General features: G+C 34.7%; 1 protein-coding gene across 1 annotated transcript in view; it reads left to right on the forward strand.

Moving 5' to 3' along the window:
- ATR (ATR serine/threonine kinase) overlaps positions 1-24,751 on the forward strand; it is a 102,328-nt gene that overhangs the window by 48,889 nt on the left and 28,688 nt on the right. Inside the window, exons 22-34 of the mRNA XM_008707724.2 lie at positions 1,377-1,583; positions 2,622-2,735; positions 5,335-5,450; positions 7,634-7,754; positions 9,387-9,524; positions 10,914-11,124; positions 13,527-13,705; positions 16,215-16,379; positions 17,903-17,994; positions 20,091-20,182; positions 20,416-20,593; positions 21,860-22,039; positions 22,482-22,641. Of these exons, the coding sequence (XP_008705946.2) occupies positions 1,377-1,583; positions 2,622-2,735; positions 5,335-5,450; positions 7,634-7,754; positions 9,387-9,524; positions 10,914-11,124; positions 13,527-13,705; positions 16,215-16,379; positions 17,903-17,994; positions 20,091-20,182; positions 20,416-20,593; positions 21,860-22,039; positions 22,482-22,641 (1,953 nt within the window). The remainder of the gene's footprint in view (positions 1-1,376; positions 1,584-2,621; positions 2,736-5,334; positions 5,451-7,633; positions 7,755-9,386; positions 9,525-10,913; positions 11,125-13,526; positions 13,706-16,214; positions 16,380-17,902; positions 17,995-20,090; positions 20,183-20,415; positions 20,594-21,859; positions 22,040-22,481; positions 22,642-24,751) is intronic.

Below are 24,751 nucleotides of genomic sequence, written 5' to 3' on the forward strand. Positions count from 1 at the left end.
ATATTTTTAAATTAGCTTTCATTTAGTGTTTCATAATGAGTATTACCTTGAACTGAATTTATCTCTGCCAACTAAAGTGATCTTATATTTTCTAGTTTTAGCATGTGAGTAAATATTTATTATTTTTTAAAAGATTTTATTTATTTATTTGACAGAAGAGAGAGAAAGAGAGGGAACACAAGCAGGGGGAGTGGAAGAGGGAATGTGGGGCTTGATCCCAGGATCCTGGGATCATGACCTGAGCCGAAGGCAGACCCTTAATGACTGAGCCACCCAGGCACCCCTGTTTATAATTTCTTATATTAGTTTTGCTATTTATTGATTACTAGCTCATTTTTTAAGTATTTATACCTGAATTATTCTGTAATGTTATTTAACTGATCGACTTAAAGACTCTGAATGAGATAAAATCTCTTTTTATTTTTCTTTTGAAATGATTACTCTAGGGGCGCCTGGGTGGCTCAGTCGTTAAGCGTCTGCGTTCTGGGATCGAGCCCCACATCAGGCTCCTCTGCTGGGAGCCTGCTTCTTCCTCCACCACTCCCCCTGCTTGTGTTCCCTCTCTTGCTTGCTGTCCCTCTCTCTGTCAAATAAATAAAGTCTTTTAAAAAAAAAAGAGTGAAATGATTACTCTAACTTGAACCATAGTTTTAACATGGAGTTTGAGATGCTCATGTATCTTTCTTTTGCTACAAAGAAAATAGTATAAACAAAGGAGTTTTAAAGTGTCACACAAATAGTATTTCGAAATTTCAGCTGCCTTGGAAATAGTGTCTTCTTAGGTTTTCATTACAGCATCCTCAGGAGACTGATGAAAAAAGATTACTTGAACCAATGTATTGTTTCCTCATCACCATGGAACCCTTTTCCTATTATTTTTTTCTCCTTCTCTGCTGGTTTCATATACACTTTCAGTCTTGTTTTAAGTAATAGCTGTTCTTTATTGACTTATTTACTTAAGTATCTATCCTCTATCCTTGAAACATTACCCTGAGTTCTTTTCATCTTCTTGATTGCTTCCTTACTTTGTAAATATATTTGTTATTGTACATATCACATTTTATTTTAATTACTTATTTACATGTCTATTTTCCCCTTAGACTGGGAACTTGTTGGGAGAAGTCTATGTCTTATTTTTGTATACTAATGTAATAATACTCAGTAACTGTTTAATGGATTAAGGATTAAAATTTTCTAAAATAATGATTATAATCCTACAGAACGTATCATGAACTATATTATGTGAACTCATCAAACAATAGCTGAAAAGACTGCAGATACAGGAATTTAATTTTATCAATGTATGTGTCAGCTTTCTAGTTAGGAAAATATACTAGTTAATAGAAGTTATATAAAAATTTTCTTTCTACTTTTAGGAAAAACTGATAAAATATGCAACAGATAGCGAAACAGTGGAACCTGTTATCTCACAGTTGGTGACAGTGCTTTTGAAAGGTTGCCAAGACGCAAACTCTCAAGCTCGGTTGCTCTGTGGGGAATGTTTAGGGGAATTGGGGGCAATAGATCCAGGTCGACTAGATTTTTCAACAAGTGAAAGCCAAGGAAAAGATTTTACATTTGTGGTAAGTAATGGTAATTTGGAATGACAAGAAGAGTTCTCTGTCCTATTTGAATTTCTATATTTCATTTACAAAGAACAGGTTATCCTTAGTGGCAACATGATCTAAACTAGACAATTTAGTAACTTCAGAATTTATTCCTTAATAGTATTTGCAGAGGTCTGGAGCCAAAAACAATAAGAGTTGGAGCCCAGACTAGTATGCTATGTTCTTTTTAAAAAGCTTCCCAACCTAATGATGACAAACAGTTAAAACCTAATTAATTATTTAAATATTACTGTTTCAACACTATTGCTAAGTGTTTTCATGGAAAACTGTTTTCATGGAAAACAGTTAAAACCTAATTAATTATTTAAATATTACTGTTTCAACACTATTGCTAAGTGTTTTCATGGAAAATTTCCCAGGGTGTCATAGTAGTAGTGAGTTTATAGAAAAGTTTCCATGGTCAAATGTGTGTGAGAAATCCTGTAAAACAAAATCAAACAGAATATCTACTGTATCATTTAATGTATGTGCTATGCACATCCAAGAGGAGGGTATGTTAAAATTATTTCTTGGAGTGTCTCAAGTGACCAGGCTGTCACAGCATGCCATTTAGGAAATGCTCTATATACAGTTTTCTTTTTAAAGGTTAAAAAAAAAAAAAAATGAGGGCCACCTGGCTGGCTTAGTTGGAAGATCATGCAACTCTTGATCTCATGGTCATGAGTTTGAATCCCACATTGAATGTAGAGATTACTTGAAAATAAAATCTTTAACAACAACAACAAAACAAAAAGGATGAAAATTGTTGGAGCTATGCAAGAGTCTAATGATTCTAATATGCTTTATAAATAGCTTAGGTTTGGCTTCTTGGTTACAGACTATGTTTTAGTCTTGGTACCAAACTTAGTTTAAACCTTAATGTCCTTTCCTTTTCTAAGTTAAATTCACCTATGTAACTAAGTTAAATTAACCATGTAAGGTACGGTACAGTTTTAAAAAAAAATTTATACACCTTATCCTTGTTTTTATTTGTTTTTTTTTTTTTTAATTGAGACTGGAGTAGAAGATTCAAGCTTTGCCTTTGGATTATTGATGGAACTAACAAGAGCTTACCTTGCATATGCAGATAATAGCCGGGCTCAAGATTCAGCTGCTTACGCCATTCAGGTAAGAGTATGTATAGTCAGTACTGGCTTTGCATTACTGAATTCTAATAAGAAAGTTGTAAATCTATATGTTGGAAACTTATTTTTGGAAATTATCATTATCAAAGTTCATAATGATCATAATATAAGCTCATGATAACATTTCAGAGTACAGAAATGTACTCTCTTAACAGATTATTATAGGTACTTTGGAAATTTTTCTGTGTATTTAACAAACATATATGTCTTTTCCACCACACAAGGAGATCATATTACTTATGATGTTCTGTAACTTGATTTTCTTTTGTGTTCAATAGTCTGTCTTGGGTAATTTTCCATTTCAGTACATAGTTCTCTACTTCATTCTTTTCAATAACTTAATATTCAATATGGATGTACCGTTACTTGTTTAAGAAATTTATTTAAACACATTTAGGATGTGTTCAATGTGTTGCTTTTTTAGAAATGCTTTAGAGAACATACGTGTATTTCTGAGCACTCGAGTGAATATAGCAATAATGTAAACATCTAGAAGTTAGAATATGTTGCAGAGCAAGTACAGAATTTACATTTGATAAATTTTATCAAAAAAAGTTTCACCAGTTATACTTCTTTGACAGACCAGCCTTTTATCAAAATTTTTAATCTGTCAGTGTGACAGATGAAAAATAGTACCATTTTACTTTAATAGCATTTAATTATGAGAGAGGTATATCATCCTTTATATATTTATTGCTTTTTTTTGGTGAATTTTCTTTAGATGATCTTTGCCCATTTTTCTCTTGGTATAGATCTATTTTTTTATTACTATTTAAGACTTATTTGTATATAATAGAAATTAACCCTTTGTCAATCATACATGTAGTAAATATTTTTCCAGTTTGGCTTTCTTTGCCCTTTTTTATGATTATTTTTTCAAAAACTTATGTGTTTAAAAAAATTTTTCTTTGTTTTGTTAGATATTCAGGTCTGGAATTCATGGTGAGTGGTCTGAGTTTCAGATATAAATTTGGAGGTATTCATTATAGAGATGGTATTTAAAATTGTGATCCTGGATAAGATGATCAAGAGAGGGAGTACAGGTAAAAAGATTCTAGTAATTGAGCCCTGGGCATTGCGAGATCAGTGAGAAAAGGAGGGAACAAGGAAGAAAACTGAAAAGGAGCTGCCAGTAAAGTAGTAGAATGTGGTATTCCAGAAGACAAGAAAGTGTCTTTAACGGAGAGTGGAAGAATGAAATAGTAGCTGGGAAAGAAAGAGGAGCGAAGATAGGAGAAATAACAATATGCTTATATGTTGCTTGGGAACAATTCAGCAGAGAGGAGAATAGATGATGTAGGAAAGAATTGATGTAATACTACTTTTAATAGGCAAAAAGATGTGGAATATAGTGTGCAAGTGGAGGGGTAGCCTTAATTAAAAACAAAAGCAATTCATCTGTAGTAAGAGGAGAGAAAGCATATGGGCACTAATACTGATAATGCCAGGCTGTGAGGATATGTAGGTGGAAGTTATAGAAGTCTCTTTGGATTGCTTCTGTTTTTTCAATGAAATATGAAGCAAGGTCTGCAACTGTAAGTATACTTGTCTTTTTAAGAGTATAAATGGTCCCCCCCAAAAAGAGAGAATTACTGATCTACTTGATTAAGAGGGTTTTTGTTAGTTAGAGTGACTTTTCCAAACATCAAAAAAAGTTGGCTTCAAACGAAATTTTATTAATATTTTAAAGTTAAATGATAATGGGTTCTGAATATTTTTGTATTTGAACTTTTCATATACTTCCTCACTTTTACTAAACCTAAGTGTAAAATAAGTATTTTGCTGGACAGTGCTTAGATTTATAAATATTAGGAATACATCTATTGCATATGGTCATTGTCAGTGGAATTGGAAAGAAAAAGTAATTAGGTGATAGAAATTATAATATCCTAACAAATTTGTCTTGTTTTGAGTATTAGTATTAGAGGCAAAGATTTTTTTCTTCATTTATAAAATCTCAGTTGTATTATTTTCAGGAAAGTAAAATAAAACCATTTAATTTGGGGGCTTGAATAGTAAAATGGTCTTTAACATTTGCATGTTCTTTTCACAACTTCTTTTTTAAGTAAAACTCCCAGTGTTGGGCTTGAACTGACAACTCTGAGATCAAGAGTCATGTGTTCTACCTGCTGAGCTAGCCAGGCGCCCCTGCTTTTCACAACTTTAAGCTCAGTATTTTATACCTAGAATTCGAGATATCTTGAATTTTTAAAACTATTTTGGATTTGTAGTTACTTTCATTAAAATTCAGAAAAAATCAAATTCAAAGGATTATACTGCTGCGAATATAGATAGTTCCACTTTTTCCTTCAAATAGCTCTTAATCTTATATTCCAGTACATATTGTATGTATAGAACACATATAATAGCTTTGTGTCATAGCTTTGTGACCTTCAGTAAGTCACCTAAATGGTTTTAAGCATTGAAATCGATGTCCTAATAAGCAAGTTTGCAACTCCAAAATTTTATAATTCTCTATATTTTAAAATTATTTTTGTACACTATTACGTATAGGATGTTGATGAGCATAAAGATTTATCTGCTTCACTATAGATTTACAAATGTAAATTATGTATTTGTAGGAGTTACTTTCTATTTATGACTGTAGAGAGATGCAGACCGATGGCCCAGGTCACCAGTTGTGGAGGAGATTTCCTGAGCATGTTCGGGAAATCCTGGAACCTCATCTAAATACTAGGTCTGTAAACTCATTAAAAGCATTTTTCTAAAATTGTTTTTCACTTTATAAAATTAACGTCACTTTTTAAAAAGTTTTATTTATTTTAGAGAGAGCAAGAGAGCGAGCATGTGTGGGAGTCATGGGGAGGGGCAGAGGGAGAGGGAGAGAGAATCTTCAAGCAGACTCCCCACTCAGCGCAGAGCCCAACATGGGGCCCAATCCCACAACCCAGTAGACCATGATCTGAGCCAAAACCAAGAGTCAGATGCTTAACCAACTGAGCCACCGAGGCACCCCATAAAATTAATGTTATTTGTTATAACTTTTTAGATTAAAAGTATTTTCAGTAGTTTAATGTGTATTTTCCACTGTAATTATGCCTAGAATCTTGTCAAAATGAGAAGTACAGTCTGCTCATTGGTTAAGTTCTATAATTTTAAGTATTTAGATGAATTTATTGAAGCTAAAAGGATTGATTTTTTTTTAATTCAGTCAGTAATACTTTGAAAGAATCCACTTTTAATTGAATGAGTTTAAGCTTTTGATAGGCATAATTAATACAGAAATGTTAGAGTTTAAAGCTAGTTCCAAAGCCATTAGTAACCTGAACTAGAGATTAGAGATTTCAACCCTCTGACTTCTCTTCATGAAGATATTTTCTCCCTCTTGTTTTTTTAAAAAAAAAGTACATTCTAACCTCTTTTTCAGTTTTAATAATTTTGTTAAGACTGAGTGAAATCTGGATGCCTGGGTGGCTCAACTGGTTAAGCATCTGCCTTCAGCTCAGGTCATGATCCCAGAGTCTTGAGATCAAGTCCTACATCAGGCTGCTTGCTCAGCAGGGAGCGTGGTTCTCCCTCTGCCTGCTGCTCCCCCTGCTTGTGCCCTCTCTCTCTGACAAATAAATAAAATCTTAAAAAAAAAAAAAAAAAAGACTGATTGAAATCTATAACGTTATAAATTATTTCTAGTTAGAAACTATAAAGTATACTAGGTCACATGCTTATTAGATATGTGACTATGGAAAATTACTTTACTTCTTTGTGCCCTGGTATAGTGCCTAGCCTTGTAGTAAATTCTTTATAAAAGCCCTGAAATATGCATGCTTATTTGCTAGATACCTCTTTATATTTAGAAACCCTTTTTTTATTTATTTTTAAAGATTTTATTTATTTATTTGTCAGACAGAGAGAGGCAGCGAGAGAGGGAACACAAGCAGGGGGAGTGGGAGAGGGAGAAGCAGGCTTCCCGCTGAGCAGGGAGCCTGATGCAGGGCTCTATCCTAGGACCCTGGGATCACGACCTGAGCTAAAGGCAGATGCTTAACAACTGAGCCACCCAGGCACCCCTAGAAACCTTTTATATTTAGAAACTTTTATGTGTAGAAACAGATGGGTACAGCTGGTAAACAGTAGGGCAATGGAGTGGGTAGAGAATATTAATAAGAGAGTTCTTGAAGTGAAGGACCATGAAGACCATGCTCGTTAAGGAAAGAAGTAATGAAAAGAAGGTATTACACATCAGGAGAGTTTAACAGAGTCAAGGGACAGAAGAGCTCAGTGATGGATAGCCAACGTGTTAGCATAAGTGGGTGAAAGAAATAGAAATTTAGGAAGCTAGGGCCATAGAGTAAGATATCTAAGTAGTTCATTTTGGAAGTGAAGACGTTTTTTTGTATTGGTAAGGGAGTCCTGATAAAGAAGTAGAGGAGGAAGTCATTAAGAAGTTTTTAGTTTGATTAGTTGGTCCAGCCAGGCATTGAATCACTCAGGGTGGTAGGACTTAGGGAAGAAAGAAAGCACAGAGATGTACTAAAGTTACCAGTGAGTTTGATATCAGTAAGTTTAATAGGTGCCCATAATGAGGAGTAGAGAATGATATGCCTGGGTGGCTTGAACCTCAAAGGAACAAGTCTTTCTTACACAGCGGTGGAGTTGGAAGGATCAGAAAGGAGCACTGAGGAAGAGGAGGAGGCAGACTCAAATCCTTTAAAGTACTTGGGGTATGTAAGAATGACTTTCCACCCCACTATTAACAAGGATCTAGGAAGAGTAGTGTCTTTAACCATATTTTAGTGAAGGCAAGGCAGTAGTGGGGTAGTCACTGAAGGAGTTAATATAGTTTTTTATGTGTTTTATACTTAATTTCTTAACAGATGGATATATGTATATTTTTTAATAAACAAACTTTCAAAATTACAGATATAAGAGTTCTCAGAAGTCAACAGATTGGTCTGGAGTAAAGAAGCCAATTTACTTAAGTAAATTAGGTAATAACTTTGCAGAATGGTCAGCATCTTGGGCAGGTTATCTTATAACAAAGGTAAGAGAACTCTGTTTAGAATTAGTTGAATGAACAGAAATTTTAAAGGAAACCAGAACATCTCTCTGAATGTATAGCGCAAATAGCAGGCATTGAAATATGTGTGCTTGATAGTGATAGAAATTTTTTGTAGACAGTGTTTACTAATAGTAACAATTTCTCTATTGTTACTAGTTTCTGGGTAAGAGGGTAATTGTTTTATCAAGCAGATTACTGTGGCCTTTGCAAAATGTCCATTACATTATGTCTGTTCATTTTACATTGTGAAATGATACTGTTTAAAAAAATGATAATGCTTTTTGAAGTTTTTTTACATAATAAAAAGGTTTTTTTATATAATAAAAAGATATACTATCCCTTTGTGGCTTCTTCTAAAAGAGGATACACTATCTGAACTTGCTCCAAAATAAAAACAAAGATTTTTAAGAAATGACACTTCATGAAAAAATAGAGATATTTCTGATGTTTTCCTATTATAAGATATTTACATGCCTGACAGTCAAAAATGTTCTATGTGTTCCAAGAAATGTTAAGACATACTTAAAATTTACAACTTTTGTTTTTAATTCACATTTCTGTTAGTGTTTAAAATTACTATTATAATTTTTATCTGATAATTTCAAGAAAGTTTTCAGGGTTTGGTTGGGCTTTTGTTTTTTTTTTTTTGTTTTTTGGGTTTTTTTTTGGTGTTTCTGTTTTGTTTGGTTTTGGTTTATTTGTTTTTTGGAGGAGGCCGGCAGAGGAAGAGGGAGGAGGAGAGAGAAGCTCTTAAGGAGGCTCCGTGCCCAGCACAGAGTCAAATGTGATGCAGGGCTCTATCTCACGACCCTCTGAGATCATGACCTGAGCTGAAATCAAGAGTCGAACGCTTAGCCAACTGAGTCACACAGGCGCTTTAAGTTTCTTGTGTTTTTATGAACATACTGAAAATATATTATGTGAAATGTAGAATACCATTAAATTAATTACTTCCAGATCTGGAATCTTTGATTTAGTTTAGTTTTTGGTCGTTTTTTTCTTGTTGTTGTTGTTTTTAAGTGAAGTGTTTGTATTTGAGAAGGAAAAAAAAAATCTTTAAATTTTAATAAGAGAACAAGTAATTTTGACAAATCTGAGGTTAGATCCTAACAATAAAATTTGACTCTAATACCAAGTAATTTAGTTTTTAATTTTTTTCCTGTAGTTAATTACTGTTTATTACTTATTAAAAATGTGAGTCTTATACTTAACGTACTGCCCCAGAGTACACATTTTGTTTACTTTACTCAACTATGTGCTCAGGGAGTTAATACACTGAATTTAATGTTAGCTAAGTAAAATACACTGAATTATGGAGGTTAATCTGTAACAAAACATGATGTATCCAAAAATTAACTAAGGGGAAAAGGCCATTTATGTTTAGGTGATTGACATTGCCTGCAGGGGTCAACAGCAGTTCAGGTGTTTTGAGATATTTAGGGTGACCAGAGAAGTGGTGATTTGAAATCCATCTGTGGAAGCGTGCATGCCCCTCTCCATACAAGAATACCCACTCTGCAATGATAAATTATCTCATGTATGGTTTTTTGACGTTAATGAATAGACTAGAATGTATAAAATTACTTACTGTCCCTAAACCATTTGGGTTTACAGGTTCGGCATGATCTTGCCAGTAAAATCTTCACCTGCTGTAGCATTATGATGAAACATGATTTCAAGGTGACCATCTATCTTCTTCCACATATTCTAGTGTATGTCTTGTTGGGTTGTAATCAAGAAGATCAGCAAGAGGTGAGAGATATCATTTTATTTGGTTTCTGTTTGTCCAAGCATTTGTCCACTAGTAATTAGTATTAGAAAAGCTACATGTTAGGAAATAGAGATCAGGGTATGGCTGGCTATGTATGTACATGTCTAATTCTTAAAAATCTTTTTAACCTTTTATCTATTGAAAAATTATCCAATGCTTATATATGCCCCAATATACAAAGAACTTTTTGAAATAAAGAGTACATAAGAAATCACTGAGAGTGGTTTTTCCTGGTGCATAGTACTGTGGATTAGGTTAGGGGAAGGAGACTATTTTACTTTTTGTTTTATAATATTTTGTAAAGTTCCATTTTTTAACCACATACATATAACACTTCTTTTTTAAAAATGATTATTTTTTTTAAAAGATTTATTTACTTATTTGAGAGAGAGAAAGAGAAAACAGGACTGGGGGGAGGGGTAGAGGGAGAGGATGCCCAAAGCAGGGCTGAGCGTAGAGCCCAGTGCAGGGCTTGAGCCCACGACCCTGAGATCATGACCTGAGCCAAATCAAGAGCTGGATGCTTAACCGATTGAGCCACCCAGGTGCCCCCAAATGATTATTTTTAATAGCATAAATAGCATATTACTATGTTCTTAATGTAAATATTTGAATTATACAAGTAAAAGTGTACCCTTTGACTACCATTCCTGATCCCACATCCCCTGAGGTCATCACTGATATTAATTTAATATGTATATTTTCAGGGGTGCCTGGGTGGCTCAGTTGGTTAAGTGTCTGCATTCAGCTCGGCATGATCCCAGGGTCCTGGGATCGAGCCCTGCGTTAGGCTCCCTGCTTAGCAGGCTCCCTGCTTCTCCCTCTCCCTCTTCTGCTCCCCCTGCTTGTGTTCTCTCTCGGTCTCTATCTAAATAAATAAATCTTTTAAAAAATTTTTTGATGTGTAGATTTTCAAACCTTTTTATTTTTTAATGCAGTTGGTTCTGTTTACGTTTTTTTGATGGTATTGTAGGTATTCTGCAACTTGCCTGTTTTTTTAATTAACCAATATATATTTATTGAGCAACCCTTTTTTAAATTAATGCTGTATACTATAATCTTTCCATTTTGTAGTTGTACCGTAGTTTATTGCCATAACACTGATTATTTCCAGTTTTTTTGTTCTTACGATGCCATGGTACGCATTGTAGTGATTCTCACTTGTGAAAGCGTTTGTGTATGTGTGTTTAGGGTGTATTCCAAAAAACAGAACCATTGGGTTATATGGTATATACATTTAAAGTTTTATTAGAGACTGCAAAATTATCTGTTCTGACTTACTGTTGCCTTAGAATGCTTGGTCTTACATGTCAGGTAATAGCAAAATGATTTACATGGCACATTATTAACATAAAATGAGTTCTTCTTAGGTTTATGCAGAAATTATGGCAGTTCTAAAGCATGATGATCAACATATCATAAGTACCCAAGACAGTGCATCTGATCTGTGTCAACTCAGTACACAGACTGTCTTCTCCATGCTTGACCATCTCACACAATGGGCAAGGCACAAATTTCAGGCACTGAATGCAGAGAAATTTCCACAAAGCAAATCAAACAGAGATAAAGTAGACTCAGTAGGTGAGTCATAACTTGTGTTTATTTTCTTCTCTTAATTATTACCCAGTTAGCTACTTCCTATATGAATTCTGTAATTTAAGCATTAGCTTTTTAAAGATCTATGTTTTCTTGCTTACCTTTTTCTCCCCTGAAGTAGACTTTTTGCTGAGAAAAAGCAAGAGAATTTGTAGTCAGAAAACCTCTCTTTAAATCCTACTCTCACTACCTTAGTCAAGACACATGCCTGATTTTTCTTTGTATAATATAGGATTAATATTATCTCCCTTAGAGTACTGAGGATTAAATGAGATGATGAATATATAAATTGTAAAATGTGAAATAAATGACATGTTAATATTGTTAATAACTGACCCCTCAGTGCTAAATCTTTTACTCCATGTCTCCTCAGTGTATTGTGTGTATTTACTATGTCCCCTCAGTGTACTATGTGTGTTTACACATACATATACGTACACACATATACATACATATATATATGTGTGTAGTAAAGTGTTCTTTATCCTTTTTCACTTACAAAATACTCTTTGCAATCTTTTTCACATGGAAGTTTTAAATTTCAAAAGAGCTGTTAATTTCATTTCATGGTCAGTTTTTTTTTTTTCTCCTTTCTATTCGTTTCATTCATTTTATTCTTTTGTTTTTCCTGTCTCTGGTAGTGTTTGGTATCCAGCAGTCTCTCCAAATATGCTTAATACACATTACTATATTACACCCTGCTATACCAAATATGTGCAGTTTTTTTCCTGTGATATTACAACTCCCCCACTAAGGTAACTAAAAGTGGACTCTCATTAGAGTTAAAAATGCCCCCTAGAATAGAAGCATTTGGTGAGCAGAATTATATTCATTCTGCTTCTGTATATCTCAGCTATTTTAATGGAAATCACGTGTTTTGCCCCCTAGACTTTGAGGCTAATTGAAAAAATTGAATGGTTAACAGTCCTTAAGGAGACTTTCACTTAACGCAGTTCTCAGTTTCACTTACGCAGTTCTCCTCTTGTTCATAAAAATGGGGAAAGCACATACATTCCTATTGTTAAGCACAATAGTTTCTTTTTCTAAATGTTTTCGGACTTGCAAACAATTATCTGTGGGGTTGTTTTTCTGAGGCCTTTGGCTAATTATTAATATATTTTCCGTTGATTTAACAAGTTGATGTTTGTTCCTATTTCTGCATGTGTAAAAGGTTCTATAAAATGAAATACAACCTCTATCGCCATTCCTGCTAACATTAACATTACAAGGGAAATATTAGCTTTTAAGAATAACATTTGTAATGGTTCAAAAGTACAATATTTTTAACATTTCTCATAATTTGAATGATCTACAAATTTTGGAGTAATCAGGGACTTACTTTAAATATAATTGCTTTTAAATTTACTGTCTTATTTAAATTTTGAAGAAACTTATTTCTGTTTCCTATTCTCTACAAACTGTTATGAATTGCTACTAAAACTTATAAGTTTTAAATAAGAATTCATAAACTGGACTGTCCTCATTTTGAAGTTTCCAATTTATGTCTTAGATTCTTGAAAAAAATTACCCTAAAGTATTTGTGATTTTACTTCAAAGGCACTTCTACTTTGAATTTTCATTAAAACAGTTGATATTGTTTATGTGGCAACAGAGGAAAAAGTAGATTGTTAACAATTCTAAACTTTAAAAAGAAGCTATTTCTGTAATTCTGCTTTTTACCTACTGTTACACTTTATCAGTGTTTTTATAATTATCATTAATAAATAACTCATCTTTGTTTCTTTTTTATCATCTTTATATCTTTTCAACATTTATACAGATTTTCTTTTTTTTTAAGTTTTTTTTTTTAATTTAAATTTCAGTTACTTAACACACAGTGAAATATCAGTTTCAGGTGTACAATATTGTGATTTGACACTTCCATATATCACCCGGTGCTCATCACAAGTGCGCTCCTTAATCCCCATCACCTATTTCACCTATCCCCCTTCTCCTCCCCTCAGGTAACCATCAGTTGTTTTCTTGGTTTGCCCCTCTCTCTCTTTTTTCCCCTTTGCTCGTTTGTTTTGTTTCTTAAATTCCACATATGAGTGAAATGATATGGTATAATACAGATTTACATTTAATCCTCACAACAACATTGTAAGGAAGGCAGGACAATACTAATATTTCCCTTTTATGTATGAGGAAACAGAAGCTCAAATAAGTTAAATATCTCCAAGTAAGGTAAGTGATAATGGTGGAGTTGGAGCAGGACTCCTCTGAGCAATCCTCTGGTAGTTACATTCTAAGTATTATACTCTAATACATTTAGATTAATTTATTTAGTGAACTAAATTGAATTTAAATAAATTAGAATTTAAATTGACACTTTTAAAATTTCATCTTGTATTCTTTAATCACTCAACTGTCTTTTTGTAATCTAGTATCTACTGCGGATTATGAAGACTATCAGAGTGTAACTCGTTTTCTAGACCTCATACCTCAGGATACCCTGGCAGTAGCTTCCTTTCGCTCCAAAGCATACACACGAGCTGTAATGCACTTTGAATCATTTATTACAGAAAAGAAACAAAATATTCAAGAACATCTTGGATTTTTACAGGTTTGAAATTAATACAGTAAATTCAGTGATGTTTAATATTGCCAGTCTTTTATGTTTATATTGTTCATTTTATTGAGTGTTTTAGATGCTGTGCTAGCTACTAGATATTTATGAGCACTTTAGCAGCTTACAGATTAGTGGGGAGAGATAAACATCAGTTTGGTGTAAAGATATATATATGCCCTGGGGAAAGGCACTTAAGTTTGCTCTGTGTGGAGTAGGGTAGGAGATGGGAGTGAGCAAGGGGTCAGTATGGGCTTCTTGGAGACAACGTCTAAGCTGGCTCTTAAAGCATGGGTGGTAGATAGGTAAAAGAAGGAGGTAAGATATTTCAAACAGAGGCATTTGTGTGAGGTTGGGAAAGAACAGGGTATGAGCTAAAGAGTAAAGTGTCAGTTTGGGAATGGCAGAGGAAAGATACAACATAAAGGACCTTTTAAGTGATCCAAAATTCTTAGAGGATTTGAACCAAGGAAGTACCATGGTCAGAATGGTATTTTAGCTAAATGACTATGGCAGTCATGGAGGGAGGCTTTGAAATAGCTGTGATGCAAGGGAAGCAGGCCATTGTTATTCTCATGAGAAACGTGGGCCTGAATTTGGGGTGGGCGTGCTGGTTATAACAGGAATCGGGCATGATAGTGCTGGTGAAATAATGGTTTAGGTGATAATATTTTGATTGTGTAGGGAAGGAAACAAAAGGGGAGGTGGGGCTAATATAGGGGGATTAAATAAGAGGTCAAAATTGGTAGACTTTTTTTTCAAGTCAAAAGCAAAAGGGAGTGAGAAACTGAAAAATTAGTAGCTTATAGTCTTCTTTTTTTAAGTTTTTATTATATATTTAAATAATCTGTACACCCAAAGTGGGGCTCGAACTCACAGCCCTGAGATCAAGAGTCTCATTCTCCTCCTACTGCGCCATCCAGGCACGTCGGTAGCTTGTAGTCTTTGGATGAGTATTAGCCTTCTCCTGTGTTTATTTTTCTCCTTGTCTAGCTTTGAGTCTATTGTTCATTATTAAAATCATTACCGTACAAAGATGTTCACCCTTGTCTTTCTCCCTCTGTGTGATACTCACTTTGTAAAATAACATTCTTAGATAAACTCACCCATCTGCCTTGCCAGTGTCTGCATTTAAGCAATTGGAACATTGCTGGAGAAACATCACAGTGGATTTTTAACTGCTTTTACTTTAAGTTTATAATCTGAGACCTCAGCAGTACTCTTTAATACTACCTTCAGTAGATCTGTGTTCCTCTAGTAAGCCTGCCTTCCAGCTCTTCAAGATGACTGTTTTTCTCATTTCTCAGCTTCTACCTCACTTACTCTCAACTAGTGATCTGGTTTTGTTATCATTGAGAAAATGGAAGCCAGATGTCCACCAGATTTGAAAATACACTGGCTTCTGTACCATATCCTTTTTTTCTTGTCTTCTGTTATTCCTTAGGAAGGATCCCTTCCTGTCAAAATTCAGTCCGTCTGTTTGTGTTCTTGATTTCAGTCCTTCAATATTCCTGCTTTCTCTAGTATCAATAATTTATCTTCCTCAACCAGAGTATGTAGACATGGTCTGGTATCGACCATCTTAATTTTTAATAATTCCCTTGGTCTTATATTCTCCTTCAGATACTGCCCATCTCTCTGTCTCCCTTTATAACCAGTTTTAAAAGAACTGTTTATCTTCTCTGTATTCACTTTACTTCCCATTCATTTTTTGACCATTCCAACAAGATTTCTTTCTCTATTTCACTGATACTACTCTTGCTAAGAAAATCAGTGGCCTCCATGTTACCAAATCCAATAAATGTTTCCCAGTTCTCATTTTCTTAGTCTCGCAGAATCATGTGACCTCTCCTTTTTCATTAAGACATTTGCTTTTACTTCATGGCTTCTGGGATATCACATTGTCCAGCTTCCTGTTAACTACTCTGGTTTCTCTTCTCAGTTTCATTTGTTAGTTCTTTCTCGTAATATAGAAGTACTCCAGTCTCCTTCGCTGTCCCCATTTCCTCCTCTCTCTCTTTGTTCATTTACTGAATCCTGCCCTTTTCCCCTGCCTTTAAAGAACATCTTTGTGCTGATTGCTGCCAAATTTTTACCTCCAACCTGAATATCCCCTTCAGTTGAAACTCAGATTTGAGGTATCTCAATATCAATATATTAAAATACTTATTTAAAAATTTTGTAATACTTATAAACTGTATTCAACAGAATTTATCCTAAGTGGATTTAAAGAGATTTTGGGACCTTGCCATTCTTGGTAACTCTTGTTATCAATAACAATTACTAATGTAGATTTGTATTTAAGTGGAACAAAGTTGTTAAAAATAATAGGATGCCTGGAAATAAGTTTATAAGTTTACTGTGAAGTCTGCCTTGAAGCAAATACTTACTGTTGCTTTGAGAAAAGTTCTCATATGCTCCTTTCACATAAACTGGTGGTTTTATAGTATTATTTCTAGTTGCGTGTTTTTCTCTTATTTTATCGTTTTGTTACGGTTGAACAAAGAAATTGTATGCTGCTATGCATGAACCAGATGGAGTGGCTGGAGTAAGCGCAATTCGAAAGGCAGAACCATCTCTCAAAGAACAGATCCTTGAACATGAAAGCATTGGCTTACTGAGGGATGCCACTGCTTGTTATGACAGGGCTATTCAGCTAGAACCAGACCAGGTAAGATAATAAATGAAAGGCTACATAATAAAAAGGCCCTGAAGTAGGAACTCTGGAAATCTTAGTTTCAGTACTGTCTCCACTAGTATCACAACGTGTCTAGAAAATAGTTAATCATGTCTGAGCTTGAGTTCCTGATTGATAAAAATAGAGATGTGAGATGATCTCAAAAATCCCTTCAGTGCCAAATTTCTGTGACCTTAGAAATCCCCCAAATGAATGAGGTTTGTTGAGGATTATATTTATATTAAGCTGTGTGTCCAGTTACTCAGATGTATACAATTTTAGTTTGCAATAAAAAGTAAAACACATATGTCAATTATTTAATAATAATTGTGATTCTCTACAGCCTAGGAAACATTTTCAGATTTCAAATGCCCCCTACCATCATCTGTGAATTTCTGAAATGGTCCCTTAGAATCACTGAGCCACAATTATAATGGGGGTATGTTAATATAGCTCATGTTTACAAGGACAGAAAGGGAGTTTAGAATTATTGATTTATAATCTTGGCTTAGATTCTCTCTAATCTTGGGATATTGCTTTTTGTTGTATTTGACATGTTCATTTTCTCAGAAGCTCAATGTACACAGTCTTTATTTCTCACAATCTTGTTTTCAATTTTATTTTATCTTTTAAAGCATTTCATAGATTTTTGTTTATTTTTTTTTTAAGATTTTATTTATTTATTTGACAGAGAGAGAGACAGCCAGTGAGAGAGGGAACACAAGCAAGGGGAGTGGGAGAAGAAGAAGCAGGCTCCCAGCAGAGCAGGGAGCCCCATGCGGGGCTCGATCCCAGGACCCTGGGATCATGCCCTGGGCCGAAGGCAGACGCTTAACAACTGAGCCACCCAGGCACCCCTTGTTTTCAATTTTAAAGAATACTGTATAATCCTGTATAAGTTTTTAGTTACTAAAGCCCTGAATCTATATTAATGTTACTGTGAACTTTGAATTTTAATTTTTGTGTGAGAATTAGTATTGCCAATAATCTTTAAACAAAATATTAAAGAGTACTCCTTACTTTTATATTTGATTTGAACCAAAAATTAGACCGAATCTGGAAAAAATAATAAATTCAGTCTGAGAATATTTTAGGTTATGTATATATATATATATATATTTATTTATTTTTTAAGATTTTTTATTTATTTATTTGACAGAGATAGAGACAGCCATCGAGAGAGGGAACACAAGCAGGGGGAGTGGGAGAGGAAGAAGCAGGCTCATAGCGGAGGAGCCTGATGAGGGGCTCGATCCCATAACGCTGGGATCACGCCCTGAGCTGAAGGCAGACGCTTAACCGCTGTGCCACCCAGGCGCCCCTATAATTTTTAATATTCACATGTGTGAAGACATTGTTGGGGGCTTTGCCAGTAGGCCAGGCAAGTCAGTTGCTGAACTAAGGATAGGCTCAATGAGGCAAATGGTACTTTTTAATGAATATCAGTTAAACTGTCTTTGTTTTCCAAGGTATATTTGAAATGATAATTGCTGTTATAAATATTTTCAAATTTCTAGATCATTCATTATCATGGTGTAGTGAAGTCCATGTTAGGTCTTGGTCAGCTGTCTACCGTAATCACTCAGGTGAATGGAGTACATGCTAACAGGTAATATTTTTTAAAGAATGATTTTCTTTTGTTAATCTGAATGGGAAAATTTTAATTAGTGAATTGGGTTGACATAACATTTATTGAAGAAACGAAATATTTTTTATGTTTTCATGGTATTGGAGATATGCAACAAAAAATATTTTTTTCTACTTTGCCATAAGTTGATGTAGCACTTAACAGCTTATCTTCTGTCCCAAGAGTCACCCTTGAATTATATTGGCTTTAAGACAGAAACCTTCCCAAGCTCACCTGCTACAAGTGAGGCTCATAGGAACACTTCCAAAAAGTATCGAAGCTCTGTCTGCATTATCAACACCAGTTATTTTCTGTGTTGTGGAGGGGGAAACCTTGTGACTGGTTTATAGAATACCACTCCAGACTGTGTGGGTTGATTTTTCCCTAAAGGATTGATAAAAATGAAAGCTGCCTTCTTTCCTAAAGAAAATGGGTTTGTTATAGCAAACCAAATGATACAAAAAAGCAGTACTTATGTATGACAAAGATTAAGGCTGCACAGTTCTTCTGGTCTGAGAAATAACTGTGGAGGTTGATTCTGCTCTTGAAGCTGCCTTGCTCTGAGAGCTAAAAGACTTACTTCTTGATAAATTTACCAGATGTCAACTGACTATTCTGGGCAGTGAGATCTGATCAAAAGGGATGGTATCTCAGTTAACCAAAGAGCACACTGGCCACCGTTTTTAGTTAGGACTCTCAAAACAGTTCTTCCGAGTATAGTTTCTATAAATTCCCAGCAGTGATTTGTAAAGACCACAATTCTATAATGTTTGAGAGCAGAGAAACTCACTGTTAATCAGATGGTTTCACAGTGGTGGAATTCATGAAATGAGGGAGGAAGCTTTGCAGAGGCAGAGAAAGAATGGTTATATGTTTTAGATGTTTCTCTAGGTTAGTTGAGAGACCTTATAAATAAAGTAATTTGGGAAGGTTTGTCACGGGTCAAGCCTAGGTGTCAAGTTTCCTAATTATGTATGCTGAACAGTTAGACTCCTCTTGTCTTCTTTCTGGATCTAGGGTACATAGGGCCTTTTGATCTTTGAGCTCTGAAAAGGCAAGTGTCAATATTCAGTCAAGATTGCTCTTTCCTATTGAATCAAATGGTCGTGTTTTCTTTGGGGAGAATATTTGCATTTAAACAAATATTTCTCCAAAATTGTTGACTATATTACTATTTTTAATCTTCCTATTTTTCTGGATAAGTTCTCACAGCCTGATCTTCATTGTGTTTTAGTACTTGGTGTAATGCTTAGTATGGAACATCCCCTCTAGATAGCAAATCCTGCTAATTCTTTTTTTTTTTTTTTTTTTTAAAGATTTTATTTATTTATTCGACAGAGATAGAGACAGCCAGCGAGAGAGGGAACACAAGCAGGGGGAGTGGGAGAGGAAGAAGTAGGCTCATAGCGGAGGAGCCTGATGTGGGGCTCGATCCCATAACGCTGGGATCACGCCCTGAGCCGAAGGCAGACGCTTAACCGCTGTGCCACCCAGGCGCCCCGCAAATCCTGCTAATTCTACTCGGATTTTTATCTTAAAATTTTGATATTTTTGGCACCTGGTGATAAGCTTGTAAAATTATTCACAACTGGACTTCAGAAAACTGTATTTCTAGTGCATTTCTTTTAGCCTTGTTTTGAACAGTTTTTAGAAATTAGAGGGTATTCAGTATTTATGCTGCTGTTTTAGATTTTTTTGTAAGTAAAAAATTCACTCACGTATTACATTTTTTAAATGTAAGTTAAGCACACAGCTAATTTTACAACTGCACTTTGTAATTACCCAGGCATTGATTCTAGTCTAATATATGGCACAATTTAATTTGTTAAGGAATGGAATTTTTAAATGGCCCTTTTAGAAGTAATTATTGAAAAAAATGTTTTGGGGGAATGGAAAGATTAACAATTGAGGGGTTATTTTGGATAGAGATAACTATTTTGTATCTAAGTACAAAAATACAATATAATACAATAAATAGAGTAATAAATAAATATAGTAAATAGAGTTCTAAAACAATGAAAAAAATCTCTGAATGCCACTTTAAATAAAGTTTGGTTGATATTGGCTTCTCTTAATAGGTCTGAATGGACAGATGAATTAAACACATACAGAGTGGAAGCAGCTTGGAAATTGTCACAGTGGGATTTGGTGGAAAACTATTTGGCAGCAGGTAAAATTACTTCTTAATATATAAGCAGTTTTAATATGCTATAAATATTCAGACTTAAGTAGCTAAGTAACATCTATAATTAATCTTTCAGCTTGTTTTATAATTGCCTTGTTTAGTTGTTCAAAGTAGAATGAAACCATCTGTTCCAGTATCTCTGCTGACCATTTTACCAAATGAAATAAGGCTTGTTTTGGGGCCCTATGGCATTCCTTGACTCTACATTTATTTTTCAGATGGGAAATCTACAACATGGAGTGTCAGACTGGGACAGCTATTATTATCAGCCAAAAAAAGAGATACCACAGCTTTTTATGACACACTGAAACTAGTGAGAGCAGAACAAATTGTACCTCTTTCAGCTGCAAGCTTCGAAAGAGGCTCTTATCAACGAGGATATGAATATATTGTAAGGTATATGGGGGTTTCCATCTTTATATTCCTGGTGTGTAACTGTCTTCTGACAGATTGGAACATTTGGTTAGTAAATAAGCAATAATATATTTGGTATCATGTGTATCTACACACAATGGCTCTTTTATTCCTTTATCTCGCAATCACCTTAATAGTTTTTTTATTTTGTTTTGTTTTTTAAGTAATCTCTATGCCCAGCATGGGGCTCAAACTCACAACTCAGTGCTCTACCAACTGAGCCAGCCAGGTGCCCCTCACCCTTTAGTTTTTAAAAAATGTTCTAATATATATCCTTTTCATTGGAAAGGCAATTATGAGACTTCTAAAAAATAAGAATATCTTGTATTCATCCTTTTGTTACGTCATATTGTACTTGCTCTATAACTAACCTAAGTAGTGTAGACATGTACTATGCCTGACACTTTGGTGCTCAGTACTTGTTAGTTTCCTCTCCTCATTTAGAAATGCATTTGACATTTCCTGCCCCAAAAATGTAGGCATTACACTAGTAGAAAGGAAAATTAACTTTTAGAGATAAGGAAGAAAATGATGAAAAACATTTCAGGTCTTTTAGTTCACCTGAGGAAATTAATAGATGTTATAATTTTAAAAATAAGTAAGAACTTTTTTTTTTTTAATTTAGAAGAATTTACTATAATTTGTATTGGCCCCTTTGGTAATAGTTTAATGAAACTGTAAGTTGGACCACTGAGATTAATTCTCTTCTGTAGCTACTCAACTGCGTCCTTGAACACTGAGTCATAGACACTGAGTATAATAATGGAAAAAAAGCTAGTGTGAATGTGTCATGAGTATTTCCATCATTCTTAGAAAAAATAAAATTGCATTATTTCACAATTTTTTGCTGGCATCTACTATGTCAGGCCCTCTTACAGAAGCACCAGCAATATATGCAGATATTTCTGTTGATTTATAATGGATCCATATTTTTTTTGTTGTTACATATGTCATAAAATTTGTTTTCATACACTTGAATTTAGTTTTATATACTCTTCTCCAATTTAATAGGAATTTGGGGACCATAGCAAAGCACCAAACGTTTAAATCAACCTAAGTTGTGTTTTATATCCAATTTAAAAAGATAAAAATGTTACTGTTTATATTACCAAGAATATATATTGGCTGAAGTTCTTCCAAAGGCTTCACATTTCAGATTCTTCATGGCTAATTTGAGTATGTACTTTGTATATGAGATTAATAGGGTGAATATGATAACATTTTAACATAGGTTCTATCTCTCTTCAGATTGCACATGTTGTGTGAGTTGGAGCATAGCATCAAACCACTTTTTCACCAGTCGCCAGGTGACAGTTCTCAAGAAGATTCTCTAAACTGGGTAGCTCGACTAGAAATGACCCAGAATTCCTACAGAGCCAAGGAGCCCATCCTGGCTCTCCGGAGAGCTTTATTAAGCCTCAACAAAAGGTTTTTCACACTTCTTTTTTTTTTTCATGTCAGCAATCATGAATTTACTATTACATTTGCATATTACTTGGGAGTATTTATCTTTCTTAATTTTCTCTTTGAATCTATATTTTTCTATTATCAATTGTCAAAGCAATACTATGTAAGTTGAAGTGAACCTACAACTTGAGAATTACTTTTATATGCAATATATCATTTTTTATTGTTAATGTATCTGGGAGAGGTACAGATATAAGTCAGTATTAGAATTTTCATAGACTTGTAATTGACAAAACTTGAGCACGCTAAGAAAATTAAATCAGATTTTTAACAAATTAATCTTCTTTGATTTCTTTGAAATAGTATATTGAGAAGGTTCCATTTCAAGAAGAGATATTTTTAGTTAAATTGTTGAATATACTTAAAAATGCTCTTTCCCCCTGTTTTTGTCATTTTCATTTAGACCAGATTACAATGAAATGGTTGGAGAATGCTGGCTACAGAGTGCCAGAGTAGCTAGAAAAGCTGGTCACCACCAGACAGCCTATAATGCTCTCCTTAATGCTGGAGAATCACGGCTTGCTGAACTGTATGTGGAAAGGGCAAAGTGGCTGTGGTCCAAGGTAATGGCCAAGAGAACATCATGTATATATATATATATACACACACACACACACACACACACACACGCACACACACACACTCACACATATTCTGTTGTAGATTATATACTACCTATCAATGCCTGACTAAGAGATGATCCCTAATCTACTTTCAGAGTCATTTTCTGTCATCTTTATCATTTTATCATAATTTAGAAGAAACCATTCCTTCTTTCCTGAAGTCCCTAAACATCTTTTCCATTTCAAGATTAAAGTGCAGTTCTTTCAGTTTTCATCTGTTTTCCCTTTTTTTTTTTTTTTCCTTGAGAGAAGCAGCCAATTTTTACTTTGTTTTTACCTCCTGTATATATACAGGGTACATGTATTCCCTTTTTTTTTTTTTTTTCCTTGAGAGAAGCAGCCAATTTTTACTTTGTTTTTACATGTACATGTAGTAGACACTCAAAGGTATTTGTTAAATGAAAATAACACTGTTCCAAACTTCTATCCTTGGCAGATAATTAGTCCGGTTTTATTGTCAAGATTAATTTCTGATCTAGCCTATCAGGAAAGGCTTAGCATAAGAACAGAAGTCCCCAGCAATCCCCAGATTGAAGCAATAGTAATGAGAAGGAAGCTTTTTGAGTATCTGAACTACCTGCAAAGATTACGCCCCAGATTTAAATGGTTATTACTTACATACCTCCTTATGTCTGCCGCCAGTCTGGAATTAGTAGTAAGCATAGCATGTTCTGAAATTGACATTCAGCAACTGTTGCTGGTGCCATCTGTGATTGTGGAGGCGAAAGTAATGATTCAGCTCATACTTGTCAGTACCTGGTCTTTTTCTAAGCTCGTGCTAGTCTTTGTCTTGTAATACCTTAAATTCAGTATGTTCAAAATGCAGTTCATCCTTTACTATTCAATGACTGCTTCTCATATATTCTCTGTTTCTCTAAATAGGACTCTGTTGTATCCTCTCATCTAAGACAGAAATCTGGGTATCATTTTGAACTTCTTCCTTTTCCTCATTTTCCACATCCAAGTGGAGACTACATTTTCCCTAGAAATATCTTCTTGATTTTCTTTTTTCTTAAGTAAACTCTGCTTCCAACCTGAGTCTCAAACTCATGACCCTGAGCAGGCTTGGGGTGTCTGGGTGGCTCAGTTGGTTAAGCTTCTGACTCTTGATTTTCAGCTCAGGTCACAGTCTCAGGGTCGTGAGATAGAGCCTCACACATGCGCTCTCAAAAAAAAAAAAAAAAGTTGCATGCTCTACCAACTGAGCCACTCTAGGTGCCCCATCTTTTGATATTTTGTTACAAACTTCCAGTTATAAAATAAATAAGTCATGGTGTAATATACAGCATGGTGACTGTAGTTAATAATACCTTATTGCATATTTGAAAGTTAAAAAAAAGACAACTTTCGAATCCTCTCTCATTTATCTTTGCTGCTTTCATTCATGCCCTTAGCATTTATAGCCTCTAATAATATTAATAGCTTTTTTTTTTTGAGTCTCCCTATTTCTCTGGGCACGTGACTGCAGTTCGTGGTCTTTCTAAAATGCACATTGAATCATGTAGCTCCTCTGATTAAAATCTTTTGAAGTATTCTTCATGCCTTTATGATTAAGTCTGACCTCCAGAAAGTATACAAGGCTTTTTCTGATCGAGTTCCAGTCTGTCTCTTCAACTTCATTTATCACTCACTGTCTCGTAAACCCTTAAGGCTTTGGCTAAAACCAGACTACTTGCCTTTTCCAAGTAGAGTTATTATTCCTTTTTTTTCCCCTCAACCTTGAGATTAAGACCAGAGGAGCTGAGATCAAGAGTCAGACGTTTAACCAACTGAGCTACCCAGGCGGCCCCAAATTATTATTCCTTTTACCAAGAATGTCCTTCACTGGATTCACTTCCAGGAGTATTGCTACTCATTCTTTAAAACCTAATTCAGGGGGCGCCTGGGTAGCTCAGTCGTTAAGCGTCTGCCTTCAGCTCAGGTCATGATCCCAGGATTCTGGGATCAAGCCCTGCATTGGGCTTCCTGCTCAGCAGGAAGCCTGCTTCTCCCTCTCCTGCTCCCCCTGCTTGTGTTTCTTCTCCTGCTGCCTTTCTCTCTGTCAAATAAA

This window comes from Ursus maritimus, unplaced genomic scaffold, assembly GCF_017311325.1.
Source record: "Ursus maritimus isolate PB19 unplaced genomic scaffold, ASM1731132v1 scaffold_20, whole genome shotgun sequence".
In the NCBI taxonomy this organism is placed as follows: domain Eukaryota; kingdom Metazoa; phylum Chordata; class Mammalia; order Carnivora; family Ursidae; genus Ursus; species Ursus maritimus.